General features: G+C 47.6%; 1 protein-coding gene across 2 annotated transcripts in view; it reads right to left on the reverse strand.

The window, feature by feature from the left end:
- The window catches only part of NME6 (NME/NM23 nucleoside diphosphate kinase 6), a 40,284-nt gene that overhangs the window by 16,998 nt on the left and 8,170 nt on the right, over nt 1-15,116 (reverse strand). The window contains exons 2-3 of one of the 2 annotated variants that reach the window (XM_069765489.1): nt 7,588-7,665; nt 7,147-7,239 (exon numbers count right to left, since the gene is read on the reverse strand). In XM_069765489.1, the coding sequence (XP_069621590.1) occupies nt 7,147-7,233 (87 nt within the window). In that variant the 5' untranslated portion in view covers nt 7,234-7,239; nt 7,588-7,665. The remainder of the gene's footprint in view (nt 1-7,146; nt 7,240-7,587; nt 7,666-15,116) is intronic. The other variant, XM_069765491.1, reaches the window with a different exon arrangement.

Below are 15,116 nucleotides of genomic sequence, written 5' to 3' on the forward strand. Positions count from 1 at the left end.
ACCTCCGCTCTCGGAATCCGAGAGGGAACCCCGCCTATCTGAATCTCCATCGTCAGAACTAGAGGAATCGGAGTGGGAATAGGGTACAGGTGTTTTCTCTTTAACCCTTTCCACTTTAAGGGATTTAAACACTGTCTGTACCTCTGATTTAATTACAGATCGTAACTCAAAGGCGAAATTAGGGGTTTCCTCACAAAGGACTTGTCCTATACAGGAATCACACAATTTCTTATCCCAGGTCTGTGGCAAAGCTTTTCTGCACAGGGGACAGGACCTGTGCTTTGTTTTCTCCGTTCTTTTTTTCGCCTAAAATAAATGGAGAAGAGGGGACCCCAATTATTTAGTGAACTTTCACAAAGATCACTCACCCATCTTGCGCAGCCACAGGTACCGGTTCTGGAGGAGGTATAGGATCGTGTATGAGATCCGTAGGCGGTGGTGTCGGCTGGTTAGCAATACTGGAGCCTTTACTCTGCTGCGTGGAATGGCTGCTGGAGCGAGTACTGCGGGTGCCGGCAGAGGATCTCTTTCTTTGCGCATCCGGCTTGCGCTGGTGGTGACACTGCTGCTGCAGCTGTAATGGCTGCGGCGGCTGGAGCTGCTGATAGCTGTCCTCCATTATTAGGACTGCATGCAGCAAAGAAACACTTCCACGCTGATTTTTTAAAGAGATTTGGCGCCAATCCACCCTCCTCCTCCAGGGCTGCGTCATCGGGAAGCGCTGATCCCCATACATTGATCTGCGCATGCGCTCGCTGCCTGGGAACCGGAAGTGGAGATGCACTAGATCCGGGGCAGCGGCCATCTTGGTGCACCTCACACACCGTGCGCCCGCCCCGAATCAGGAAGTGCTTGCTGGCGTGGAAATTGTGAGGCACACTGGGTCCCCGAAGCCCCTACCCCAATCCGGGGAGGCGGCCGCGCTTCCCTCCGCGCACTCTGAAGACCCCTCGGTACCAGCAGTGGCGGCATCGGACACTGCACCAGCCTTCACAGGGGTCTCCCCGCCGTCATAGCTCGACTGGCCGGCTCCGGATCTTCAAGGTACCAATCCTAGAAGGTTCCCTGTCAGGGACAGGAAACCGAACTGACGCAGGAGAGAGGTACCGCCCTTTTATCCTACAGGTTTCCTGTCCCTGAAGGGCGGATCCCCTCTCTCTGGTGGTGCTGTCATGGGGGACTGATAAAACAAGCTGCCTTGCTTTCTGTTCACCTTGCTAAAACGTGCGGATATCCTTAGGCCGCACCCTCACCCACCCATTACACATCACATGATATGCTTCATCCAATAAGCAATCAAGTTTATACATCTTGGAGTTGGAAAATCTGCATAAAACTGGTCAAAGTGCCCACTAATCGGAATGAGGCCAGGAGTATGCTTATCGCATACCTGAGCTCACATGACTGCTGCCGGACAATCCCCACAGCGTACACTGAACGCATTGTGAGGATTCATAAGTCTGAAATCCCATAGAGCGAGTCCAGTATTTTAACCCCTTGCAATTTTCCAGGGGCTGTGGGGAAGGGGAGGGGGTGTCCTTTTGTTTTTCCCTCCACTTCTTCCAAATGTCATAACTTTTTTATTTTTCCGCTCCCATAGCCGTATGAGGGCCTGTTTTTTTTGCGGGAAGAGTTGAAAAACACCATTCATTTTATTACGTGATATACTGGAAAATGGCAAAAAAAAATAAAAATTCAAGTGCGTTGAAATTGCAAAAAAACGTGCAATTACACAATTGTTTTACCACGTTCACTTCATGGTAAAACTGAGCTGCCAGTATGATTCTCCAGGTCAGTGCGAGTACGCAGACCCCAAACATGTATTTTAATTTAAGTGGAAAAATAAAAAATCAGAAATTTGAAAGAAGAAAATAATAGAAAAAATTGCTTATGTCGCTATTTTCCGAGACCTGTAGCATTTTCATTTTCAGGATCTGGGGCTGGGTGAGTGCTTATTTTTTGCGCCTTGAGCTGACGTTTTTATTGATACTATTTTGGGGTAGATATGATGCTTTGATCGCTTCTATTGCAATGTTGCGAAGACCAAAAAAAAAAAACAGGATTTTTGCTTACCGTAAAATCTGTTTCTCGGAGCCTCCATTGGGGGACACAGGAACCATGGGTGTATGCTGCTGCCACTAGGAGGCTGACACTATGCACAAAAAATGTTAGCTCCTCCTCTGCAGTGTACACCCCACCAACTGGCATTATACACTTCAGTTAGTGAGAAAGCAGTAGGAGATAAATAACAAAGTTGAAAACCATAACCACAAACATGAGAACTGTAAACTTGAGAACAGTCATAGAGCATAGAACAACAGGAATAGAACAACATGGGAGGGTGCTGTGTCCCCCAATGGAGGCTCCGAGAAACAGATTTTACGGTAAGCAACCAAAAATCCTGTTTTCTCTATCGCCTCTCATTGGGGGACACAGGAACCATGGGATGTCCAAAAGCAGTCCCTGGGGTGGGAAAAACAGACTTCCATCAGGTCAGAGGACTCACCACTGCTGCCTGCAAAATCCTTCTGCCTAGGCTGGCGTCCGCCGAAGCGTAATTATGGACCATGTAAAATTTGGCGAACGTGTGGATGGAAGACCAGGTTTCTGCTTTGCAAAGCTGTAGGGCGGAAGCCCTGTGGTGTACCACCCAGGAGGCGCCGACTGCCCGGGTAGAGTGAGCCTTTATCCCAGGAGGGGGCACTCTGTTCTTGACCCGGTAAGCCTCCAAAATTGCCGATCTGATCCAGCGAGCAATAGTCGCCTTGGAAGCCGGCAAGCCTCTGCGCGTGCCATCAGGAATGACGAAAAGAGAATCCGTCTTCCGGAAAGCGTACGTTCTATCCAGGTAGATCCTCACTGCCCTGACGAGGTCCAGCTTGTTCAACGATCGCTCCAGAGGATGAGTCAGCGCTGGACAAAAGGAAGGCAGAACAATGTGGAAACCACCTTAGGAAGAAAGGAAGGCGGAGACCTGAGGACCACCTTGTCCTGGTGGATGACCAAGAAAGGAGGTCGGCAAGAGAGAGCCGCCAACTCGGAAACGAGGTGGATGGAAGTGATGGCCACAAGAAAGGCCACCTTCCAAGACAGAAATGATAGGGGAACCTCCCTGAGAGGCTCAAAGGGGGAAACCCTCAGAACGTCCAGTACCAGATTTAAATCCCATGAATCCACAGGGGCCCTGTACGGAGGGACAGCATGGGCCACTCCTTGAAGGAAGGTCTTAACCTGTGGCCGAGAAGATAAAGTCTTCTGAAAAAGGATGGAGAGCGCAGAAACCTTGCCCTTCAGGGAACTAAGAGCAAGGCCCGAATCCAATCCTGCCTGAAGGAAGGCCAAAATGGAAGGCAGGGAAAAGGACATAGTTGAAACGCAGTTGGACTTGCACCATCGGAAATAAGCCTTCAAGGTACGATAGTAAATCCTGGAAGACTAAGGCTTTCTAGCCTGGATCATGGTGTGAATCACCCAGTCCGACTTCCCTGACCCATGCGTCCTCTACTGAGGAGATCCAGACGTCCCTGAAGATAAGGAGACGGCCGCCCAGCCTGGGAAGTTGGCTGGGGTTTTGCTGAGAGTCATGCCGAGGTGGATCTTCCAGTCCTGGACCTGGAGGATCTACTCTGGGAGTAGCGAGGATGCCAGGAAGGAGTGGGTCTAAAGGATACCATCTTCTTCTTTTGACGTGCCTGTGGCCTCTGTTGCTGCTGGGAAAAGGAGTTTGATGCCGCGAAGCGACGAAAGGGCCCAAAGGACCGAAATTGCTGTCTAGGAGGAGGGCGACGAGGTTTGGACTGGGGAAGAAGAGAACTTGTGACCCCAGTGGCATCCTTAATGATTTGGTCCAGCTTAGAACCAAAGAGTTGTGAATCTTGAAAAGGCAGGCTGGTAAGGGATTTTTTAGAAGACAAATCCATCTACCAGACCTTGAGCCAAACAGTCCGGCGGATGGCAACAGCATTGCTGGATGCCTGAGCCGCACAAGACGCGGCGTCCAGGGAGGCGGAGACCAGGTATTCACTCGCGTGAGAAATCTGGTTGGCAAGCTCCGCCAGCTGTCCGAGTGGAGCTCCATCCAGGATGCCCCGACGGAGTTGTTTGGCCCATTTGGATATGGATTTTGAAACCCAAGTGGAAGCAAAAGCCGGGCATAGAGTAGCTGCAGCCCCTTCAAAGGCTGACTTAACGAAGGATTCTATGACCCTATCGTTAGAATCCTTCAGAGAGGCTCCGCCGGACAGTGGAAGGACCGTGTTGGTGGACAGCCTGGAAAGTGGAGGATCCACCGAAGGAGAAGCAGTCCAATTAGCGGTGAGCTCTGGAGAAAAGGGATATAAAACGCCAAGTCGCTTTCCTCTCTGAAAGCGTCTGGTCGGATCCTCTCTTTCTCTGGTCATGATCTCCTCGAATTCAGGGTGAGGATCGAAAAACTTGGAAGGTGGTTTAGCCCGTCTAAACGAAACCGCCTGATCTGCGGGTGCCGTAGAGGTATCCTTGATGCCACAGGTCTGATTTATCGCTCCAATGAGATTCTGAACCATATCCCTCATGGTAGTGATTTGGTTAGAATCCAGCTCCGAAATATCCTCCGAGGGCGCATCAGAGAACGCCTCGCCTAACTCAGGGGAGGGGGACCGGGGGGAAGTCGACCGCAGAGAAGGACCATGTGGTGAGATGCAGCGAGAAGAGGACTCAGACCGGTGTTCCTGTCTGGACCTTTTGTGGCTTATAATGGAGGGCTCCGACGGAGGTTCCTGCGACCCGCTGCTTACTGCGGGGGTCTGCAGGGGTAATCGATCCAGCACGGACACCAGAGTTTGAGACACCCGAGTTAGATCTGCTACCGATTGTGACAGAGATGAGGCCCAGCTAGGGGTGGGGGTATCACTCTCAAGCGGAGCAGCTGGGGGATCCTGGGCGGTGGGAACAATCGGGTTGCTGCAGGTCTGACAGAGTGGGGAGGACTGACCTGAGGGAAGTTTGCAGTTACAGGACGAACATGCAAAGTATTTGACTAAGGCAGAAGAAGTGGAGGAAGAAGTAGGAGGACGAGAGCGGCCTCCCTTAGAAGTAGACATTTTGAAGGGTCCCTGAAGAAAATTCCAGAGGGTTAGGGGACAGGGGACAGAGGGGAGTGTCAGTCTGCAGTGCAGAGCTACTCACGGCAGACAAAAAAACGGATTCCAGGTGGAGGAAGCTGTCCGGCTTGCGGGTGGACCTCCTGAGAGAAGTTGAGCTCCTGCTGCAATCTGAGCCGCAGATGGTGACCGCTGAAAGGGCACAGGAATGTGCGCTCTGGAAGGGGCGGAGCGCGATGTGTGGCGCCAAGCAGTGGCGTAGAGGGAGGGGCGGAGACAGCCGTACGCCCAGGAGCACCAAGATGGCGCCGGTGGGCGGAGAGTGCAGGACAGAGATTGTCGGGCGGGAGAAAGCCCGCCCGATGAAGGCGGAAGTGGGCGGAGCAGGGCACCGGAAGTAGGCCTGGAGAGAAGCCGGGGCCTAAACTAGAGGCCGGCGACCGCCGGAAGAAAAAGCCGCGGCGCCGAAGCAGTGCGCCGCAGTTAGAAAAACGGCGGGGCAGCCTGCCAAGGCTGTTACGCTGGAGAAGATAGAGCGGCTGCCGTGAAACCCACGGGGCCAGAGCAGTGCGCCGCAGGGAGAAGTGGCGCAGCAGCCTGTCAGGGCTGTCGCGCTGGAGAAGGTAGTGCGGCCCCATTAAAACCGCGGCGCCGGAGCAGTGCGCCGCAGGAAGAAGCGGCACGACAGCCTGTCTCACTGGAGAAGGTGGTGCGGCCGCGGGGAAAACCGCGGCACCGGGGCAGTGCGGCCGCCGGGGTAGTAAGTGGCGCGGCAGCCTGTAAAGGCCCCGTGCCGGAATAGAAGGCAGAGGGGCCGCAGCTGCCGCCTGGGAAGGAAGAAACAATACAGCAATCCCGGGCCGTGCTGCTGCAATCTGGGTGCAAGCGATGACCAAGTATGCTGGGAGCCCCTAGCAAGACCTCACCTTGAAAGACCAGGGATGGGGAAATACTCACCTCAAACGCCGATACTAACCTGAAGAGGAATGAGACGTCCAGGGAGCTGATGGACGTCCTCGTCTCTGCAACCAACAGGCTCTGGTGGGCGAGTGGGTGGGGGAGGAAGCCAGGACCGGACTTCTGAGCACGCTTGTGTGCTAGGATCATGGTCCTGCTGAGGGATCTATGAGGATACGGGGTGGCAGTACATGCCGTACTCATAGTCCCGAATTGTGGGACTACAGGTGTGATTGTTCACCCTGTATCCCTCCGGAAAACCTGAAAGAAAACGACGCACATTGAGGTAGATAAGGGTCTAATGAAAGACCCGTGTCCACCTCCTACTGACACTAAGCTAAACTAAAGTGTATAACGCCAGTCGGTGGGGTGTACACTGCAGAGGAGGAGCTAACTTTTTTTGTGCATAGTGTCAGCCTCCTAGTGGCAGCAGCATACACCCCATGGTTCCTGTGTCCCCCAATGAGAGGTGATAGAGAAAAACAACGTAATTCTGTAGTTTTGATTTTTTTTCTTGCTATGCGGTTTACCCATAAGATTATATATTGTCATAGACCCAACTTTTCTGAACGCAGCGATACCAAATATGTGTATTTTCTTATTTTTAAAGGGGCAAAAGATTGTGTGGGGAGAGGATCGTAATGACAGACATCAGCACACCCCAACCCATTGGTGACACGTCATCATGTGACAGGGGCGCCGATGGGCCGAATGTATTACACGCTTCCTGTCAGTGCGTGTTAAATCCCACTAACAGTGGGATTTAACTGGTTAACAGCCATGGTTGGAGCACTGCTCCACCCGCAGATGTTGAAGACACATGTGCGGGGAAAGATGTCGGCTCAATGTGCAATGCAGGAGCATGACTTGATGCAAATATACGTTAAAGGTCGCAAAGGGGTCAAGACCAGACAACCCCTTTAAGGCTATACATCAAAATGCGCAGGTGTACTGTTATCCGAGAGAGGATTTATACTTGATGGAGTCTTAATTGTATTTAATAACTGACATTATCTCATGGCATACCTTTTCATTGCTGGATCATTTTTCGAATCATTCACCAATTTACAATTGGTACAGTAGTACATTTATCCAATAAAATACTTACGTCAGATATAATGGGATGTGCCACTGCGTCTGGCTTAACTACAGCCAATGTGAGCTGAAGAGAACGAGTCCAGCGAAATGTGGACATGATCACCTACAGGAAAAAGTGTAGAGACACAACATCATTCACAATGAAAAGCATAGGAAACAAATTATTACAGAGGTGACAAATCACATTATAAGTCAGCGGGCGCCGGGGAGTCAGTGGTGTCCATTCTGGGGCAGATGCAGCAGTGGATATAATCCCATGAAGTTGGACGATAGCATTAAATAATAATAATAATAATAATCTTTATTTTTATACAGCGCTTTACAGTTTTGCACACATTATCAATGTATCAATATGTTTGATGTCACCTGCTGATCAATAACAAATAATGACAAAATGATATTCAGTATTTGCAGGTAATGGTAACAGACCTTTTCCCACATTCGAACTTACATGTATGTGATGGAGATTGTTTAGAGGGTTTTGTGTGTGCCGCAGTGATCACCTGCTGGAGGGTGGTCAAATTGTCTCCTATTTGGAATAATAAAAATAAATTATTTTTATCAAATAATATTTATTGAATACAATATTTGCCACCTTGCAGTCATAGTGATTTGTATAATAAAAATATTTGAGTAATTAAAGGGGTTGTCTGTTACTTTGATACCTGTAAGCTCCAGCTGGATGTACAAAATGAACGAGAAGTGTCTGATGCCGAAAGCTGCAGATCAGCTTCTGTTCAATTAAATAAGGATAATTCCTCAATATTAAAGTAGTGGACAACCCCTTTAAGTAGATTATATGGTGCAATAGGATAAACAGCCAATGTCAGAAGCGTTATAGATAAAAGTTAAAATATAATTTGTATTTCTAATTTTAAGTCCCCCAACACCTAAAAAAATAGATATAAAATTAAACTTAACGTGGAGCATGCATATTGTGTAGGGCAAAAATGGGAAAACAATGTGTTGACAATTAAAATTGTCTCCTTGGTCATTAAAGGGTTATTGCCTTACACAAAGTGGCTTTTTAGCTAGGAATTACCATCACTTTTTGATGATCCAACTGAAGAGACCCTGGCAAACCTATGATTTAAAGGGAGTCTGTCACCCCCAAAACTCAGTTTCAACTAATCAGATGATCATATAGGAGACATAGCCCCTATAAAAAAAAATAACGTCTCTTGTTTTATTTTCTTTAATTACCGTATCTATAAAATGATATTTAAGCCATATACAATGTGAATGCTTCAAGCCTCCTTGGCCCAGCCAAACCTCTGCACCATTTGGCCCTTCCCATTAAAACAGCTGTGAGCACCCTGACCCTACAGGGGCAGACAGCACAGTTTTTCCTGATTAAGCCCCTTCAGAATGTTTGTGACATCTGTAAGAATGATTCTCCAGAAAACAAAGGTGAGCGCTACCATGAGTCCTGTGTCATCCCAGCAGGAAAGCTTCCCGAGACCATTCATGTGAGGACGCTTTACATCAGAGTGGCCTCACAATTTTGTCTAAATACACTGCCATGAATATACCTTCTCCCGAGATCTCAATATGCGCATTCGCCACCTGCGGAGGCCATTTTCCCAAAGTCCACTAGTGAAAACAATGGGAAATGCGGGGAATACGCCAACATTTTCTACAAGCCCGAAGCAAGTCGCAGCCTCGCACCGCCAACACCTCCTCCTCCCAGCCTGGGGCTCGCACCTTCGCCCCACTCCAGCCTCTGCCTTCCAGCTTCCTGCAACAGCAACCCTACCTCCTGCAACACCACTCCACTAGTGATGAGCGAGTATACTCGTTACTCGAGATTTCCCGAGTATGCTCGGGTGTCCTCCGAGTATTTTTTAAGGCTCGAAGATTTAGTTTTCATCGCCGCAGCTCAATGATTTACAGCTATTAGCCAGCTTGATTACATGTGGGGGTTGTCTAGCAACCAGGTAACCCCCACATGTACTCAGCCTGGCTAATAGCTGTAAATCATTCAGCTGCTGCAATGAAAACTAAATGGGAGTGCTGAATCGGAATTCTCTGAATATTTATCTCACCTATACATCTGACCCCAAAGGATTTCTTTTTTGGATATTACTTTTGAGGTGGACCGTACTGGTCGTATTCAGACCGATGTATACCGGAAATCAACTTCGGTGAATTCTCTGATTCATGCATCCTCCTCACACAACCCTTCTACAATTAGGGCCGTCCCGGTCGGACAGTTTCTCCGGATGAGGCGGGTCTGCTCGTCCAATGATAGGTTCGAGGCACAGGCCTCGGATTTAAAGGCAAGATTTAGTGCACGTGGTTATTCTAACCGTTGCATAAAGAATGGCTACCAGAGAGCCAGGGCAACTCCACGTGCTGATCTTTTGAGGCCATCTAGAGCTCAAGTAACAAACAAAAGTCCGGGGCCTATCAGATTTATCTCCACATACAACCATAACTGGGAGGACATGAGGCAGATCCTTCGGAGGCATTGGTCGGTTTTGGGCATGGAGCCGTCCCTGGGAGCAATTTTGGGTGATCGTCCAGCTATGACAGCCAGGAGGTCTAAAAATCTCAAAGACCTCCTGGTTTACAGTCACTATGTCCCTCCTACAGCTAATCCATTTGGCTCTAGGGGCCCTACTCTAGGCTCCATTTCGTGCAGTCACTGTCTTGCCTGCGCAAATGTCCTGCGCTGCACCACATTCTCTTCCTCTGATGGAAAAAGAACTTTTGATATTAGACATTGTATCTCATGTAGTAGCTCAAATGTTATTTATTACGCAACATGTGGTTGCTCAAAGATTTATATAGGGCTCACATCGAGGGAATTGAGAATAAGGGTTCGGGAGCATGTGCGGGACATTTGCGCGGCCAGGAGAGTAACCGACCCCTCTCTCCTCAAAACGATCCCACGCCACTTTTGGCAACATCATGGGTGCGAACCATCTACATTTATGGTAAGATTATTCATCTGGGGATCAGAGGTGGCAATTATAAGAAAATTATAGCACAGACGGAAGCAAAGTGGATTGTGATGCTGGACACTATGACCCCTAAGGGGTTGAACGAATCGCTATCATTTGCATCCTTCCTTTGAGTTTTCTTTTGGATGGTTGCATTTTGTGGTTTTTTTTTTCTTTGTAGTGCTTACCGTCTTCCGGATACTCCTATTTGTACATATATATATATATATATATATATATATATACGCATGTATGATGCCCGTATTCTCTATGTATCCCTGTTTTTTGGTGCAGGGGGGGGGTTTCAATATTTTTACATTTTTTTATATTTTGTGCTTTTATCTGGTTGTTAATTGTTTTCATCTATATACTGGTTTCTCAGCAGGTCTCTTTGGCCTTCCTTATATCTTAATACATGCAATATGATGGATGGCTGCAACACTGAAATTGATTATGGACATCTCCTTGCACCAACGCTGACCTTCTGCCACGCATACACAGATGTGCAATGTGATTGCTGAAATATTGATACAATTGTATTGTGCCGATATGCCTAAAAAACTATATTGATTTATTTAATATATGATCTGTGTGCACTGTGGATGAGAGCGCTGGCTCTGCGGTCTACAGCCAATTATAGATGTTCCTCCAGTGTCTGAGTACATTCTGGCAGCTCCTTTCATTATGTGCATGTATCTTCTTTTATCTGTGCCCAGGTGGGAGTGCGCATGCGCCCCGACTCTCTGTGCTGCCGATATGCACCGGCGCGTCTTGTGCCTCCCTCGCACGCATGGGGTTAAATTTCTTCTCCCCTGCTTGCGTAGAGATGTGTGACGCTCTGATGCATAGTACGGGGCCTGAGCTGGGCGGGGCGCATGCGCCGCTAAAACCACTCTCATTGGCAACCCGGACATCACATGTCCGGTCACATGGCCTTAAAAGGTCCTGTTGCTCTCTGCAAACCTTACTTCCTCTTGACAAAGCGGTGCTTTTGCACGCGAAACGCGCGTCGAGGGTCTCCTGCATCTATACCCTGGGTCCCCCAGCTCTGCCCCCGGTTAGCTCTGCCCTCCTGGCAAATTTTTGTCCAGCGGTTTTACTGATCTTTATATGACTACTGATGGCAATCTTACCAAAGCAATATAACTATATGCACTGTCACTTTACTTAATGGATCTATATATCTACTTATATGGGCATGTGCAATGGTGGACTCTTCTGGGCATATCTGTGTCTATCCTGGTTCTGTATACATTCTACTATTGTGGTGTTATGACTTTTGTACTCACTTGAGATTATTGTTAATAAAGTATATATTTTTTACCTAGTTGCTCCAGCTTTCTCCTCCTTTGCATGCATATTGTGTAGGGCAAAAATGAAAAAACAATGTGCTGACAATTAAAATTGTCTCCTTGGTCATTAAAGGGTTATTGCCTTACACAAAGTGGCTTTTTAGCTAGGAATTACCATCACTTTTTGATGATCCAACTGAAGAGACCCTGGCAAACCTATGATTTAAAGGGAGTCTGTCACCCCCAAAACTCAGTTTCAAGTACTAATCAGATGATCATATAGGAGACATAGCCCCTATAAAAAAAAAATAACGTCTCTTGTTTTATTTTCTTTAATTACCGTATCTATAAAATGATATTTAAGCCATATACAATGTGAATGCTTCAAGCCTCCTTGGCCCAGCCAAAACTCTGCACCATTGTGCCCTTCCCATTAAAGCATCTGTGAGCACCCTGACCCTACAGGGGCAGACAGCACAGTTTTTCCTGATTAAGCCCCTTCAGAATGTTTGTGACATCTGTAAGAATGATTCTCCAGAAAAGAAAAGGTGAGCGCTACCATGAGTCCTTTGTCATCCCAGCAGGAAAGCTTCCCGAGACCATTCATGTGAGGTCGCTTTACATCAGAGTGGGCTCACAATTTTGTCTAAATACACTGCCATGAATATACCTTCTCCCGAGATCTCAATATGCGCATTCGCCACCTGCGGAGGCCATTTTCCCAAAGTCCACTAGTGAAAACAATGGGAAATGCGGGGAATACGCCAACATTTTCTACAAGCCCGAAGCAAGTCGCAGCCTCGCACCGTCAACACCTCCTCCTCCCAGCTTCGCCCCACTCCAGCCGCCGCCACCGGCTTCCTGCAACAGCAACTCTACCTCCTGCGACACTACTCCACTAGTGATGAGCGAGTATACTCGTTACTCGAGATTTCCCGAGTATGCTCGGGTGTCCTCCGAGTATTTTTTAAGGCTCGGAGATTTAGTTTTCATCGCCGCAGCTGAATGATTTACAGCTATTAGCCAGCTTGATTACATGTGGGGGTTGTCTAGCAACGAGGCAACCCCCACATGTACTCAGCCTGGCTAATAGCTGTAAATCATTCAGCTGCTGCAATGAAAACCAAATCTCCGAACACTAACAAATACTCGGAGGTCACCCGAGCGTGCTCGGAAAAACACGAGCAACGAGTATACTCGCTCATCACTACGCTCCACCACTGCCGCCCACCCCCCAGTAAGCTACCGTAAAAGTGAACTATAAGAAGCATCACCATTTTATTAAAACCTTTTTTTACTATTTTGTCCTCAAAATGTGGGGTGTGTCTTATGGTCTGGTGCATCTTATAGTCGGCAAAATACGGTAGATTGGTATCTAAACATCCTACAAGAGCAACTTCTCCCAACCATCCAGGAGCAATTTAGTGATGAACAAAGCTTTCTCCAGCATATGGAGACCATGTCACAAGGCAAAAGTGATAACGAAGTGGCTCAGTGAATAAAGGAAATCAAAAAATTGTGATAAGTTACAAGCACTGATTAGGTAAGACTGGGTTGCCATCAGTCAGGATTTGGCTATTGTCACACTATCAGTATTTGGTCAGAATTTAACATCAGTATTTATAAGCCAAAACCAGGAGTGGGTGATAGATAAAGAAGTGGTGCATATGTTTCTATTATATTTTTCCTCTGATTGTTCCACTCCTGATTTTGGCTTACAAATACTGATGTAAAATACTGACCATATACAGATAATGTGACCGCACCCTTTGGCCCAGAAGTGGATCTCCACCAGCCAGTGTGAAAAATAGCGGTCAACACTGTAAATATGGGGCTGTTACATACACCTGATGTACAGTACAGACCAAAAGTTTGGACACACCTTCTCATTTAAAGATCAATCTGTATTTTCATGACTATGAAAATTGTACATTCACACTGAAGGCATCAAAACTATGAATTAACACATGTGGAATTATATACTTAACAAAAAAGTGTGAAACAACTGAAATCATGTCTTATATTCTAGGTTCTTCATAGTAGCCACCTTTTACTTAAATGACTGATTTTCACACTCTTGGCATTCTCTTGATGAGCTTCAAGAGGTAATCTCCGGGAATGGTTTTCAATTCACGGGTGTGCCCTGTCAGGTTTAATAAGTGGGATTTCTTGCCTTATAAATGGGGTTGGGACCATCAGTTGTGTTGTGCAGAAGTCTGCTGGAAACACAGCTGATACTCCTACTGAATAGACTGTTAGAATTTGAATTATGGCAAAAAAAAGCAGCTAAGTAAAGAAAAATGAGTGGCCATCAATACTTTAAGAAATGAAGGTCAGTCAGTCCGAACAATTGGGAAAAATTTGAATGTGTCCCCAAGTGCAGTTGCAAAAACCATCAAGCGCTACAAATAAACTGGCTCACATGAGGACCGCCCCAGGAAAGGAAGACCAAGAGTCACCTCTGCTTCTGAGGATAAGTTTATCCGAGTCACCAGCCTCAGAAATTGCAGGTTAACAGCAGTTCAGATTAGAGATCAGGTCAATGCCACACAGAGTTCTAGCAGCAGACACATCTCTATAACAACTGTTAAGAGGAGACTTTGTGCAGCAGGCCTTCATGGTAAAATAGCTGCTAGGAAACCATTGATAAGGACAGGAAACAAGCAGAAGAGACTTGTTTGGGCTAAAGAACACAAGGAATGGACATTAGACCAGTGGAAATCTGAGCTTTGGGCTGATGAGTCCAAATTTGAGATCTTTGGTTCCAACCACGGTGTCTTTGTGCGAAGCAGAAAAGGTGAACGGTTGGACTCTACTTGCCTGGTTCACACCGTGAAGCATGGAGGAGGAGGTGTGATGGTGTAGGGGTGCTTTGCTGGTGACACGGTTGAGGATTTATTCAAACTTGAAGGCATACTGAACTAGCATGGCTACCACAGCATTTTGCAGCGGCATGCTATTCCATCCGGTTTGCGTTTAGTTGGACCATCATTTATTTTTCAGCAGGACAATGACCCCAAACACACCTCCAGGCTGTGTAAGGCTAAGTTCACACTGCGTTAGCAGCAGCCCGTTCAGCACATACACTAACGGGCTGCTGTAACGCAAGTGCTGGCATTTGCATCGCGCTAGCGCAGATAGAGCATCTGCTAGCTCTATCTGCGCTAGCAGTGATGGACCCGGAAACGCTGCAGCCCACGTCGCCGGGTCCGTCACTCAATAACAGCACATCCCTAGCGCACACCCATTGTGGGCGTGCGCTAGCGATGCGTCTGACATTGCAGTCAATGGCGGCTGTAACGGACTACGTTACACCGCGTTTATGCCGCGGTGTAACGTAGTCCGTCTAACGGACACCATTGACGCAGTGTGAACCTAGCCTAAGGGCTATTTGACCAAGAAGGAGAGTGATGGCTATTTGACCAAGAAGGAGAGTGATGGGGTGCTACGCCAGATGACCTGGCCTCCACAGTCACCAGACCTGAACCCAATCGAGATGGTTTGGGGTGAGCTGGACCGCAGAGTGGGCCAACAAGTGCTAAGCATCTCTGGGAACTCCTTCAAGATTGTTGGAAGCCCATTTCCGGTGACTACCTCTTGAAGATCATCAAGAGAATGCCAAGAGTGTGCAAAGCAATCATCAAAGCAAAAGGTTGCTACTTTGAAGAACCTAGAATATAAGACATAATTTCAGTTGTTTCACACTTTTTTTGTTAAGTATATAATTCCACATGTGTTAATTC

The sequence above is a fragment of the Ranitomeya imitator genome, chromosome 4 (assembly GCF_032444005.1).
Source record: "Ranitomeya imitator isolate aRanImi1 chromosome 4, aRanImi1.pri, whole genome shotgun sequence".
NCBI lineage: Eukaryota > Metazoa > Chordata > Amphibia > Anura > Dendrobatidae > Ranitomeya > Ranitomeya imitator.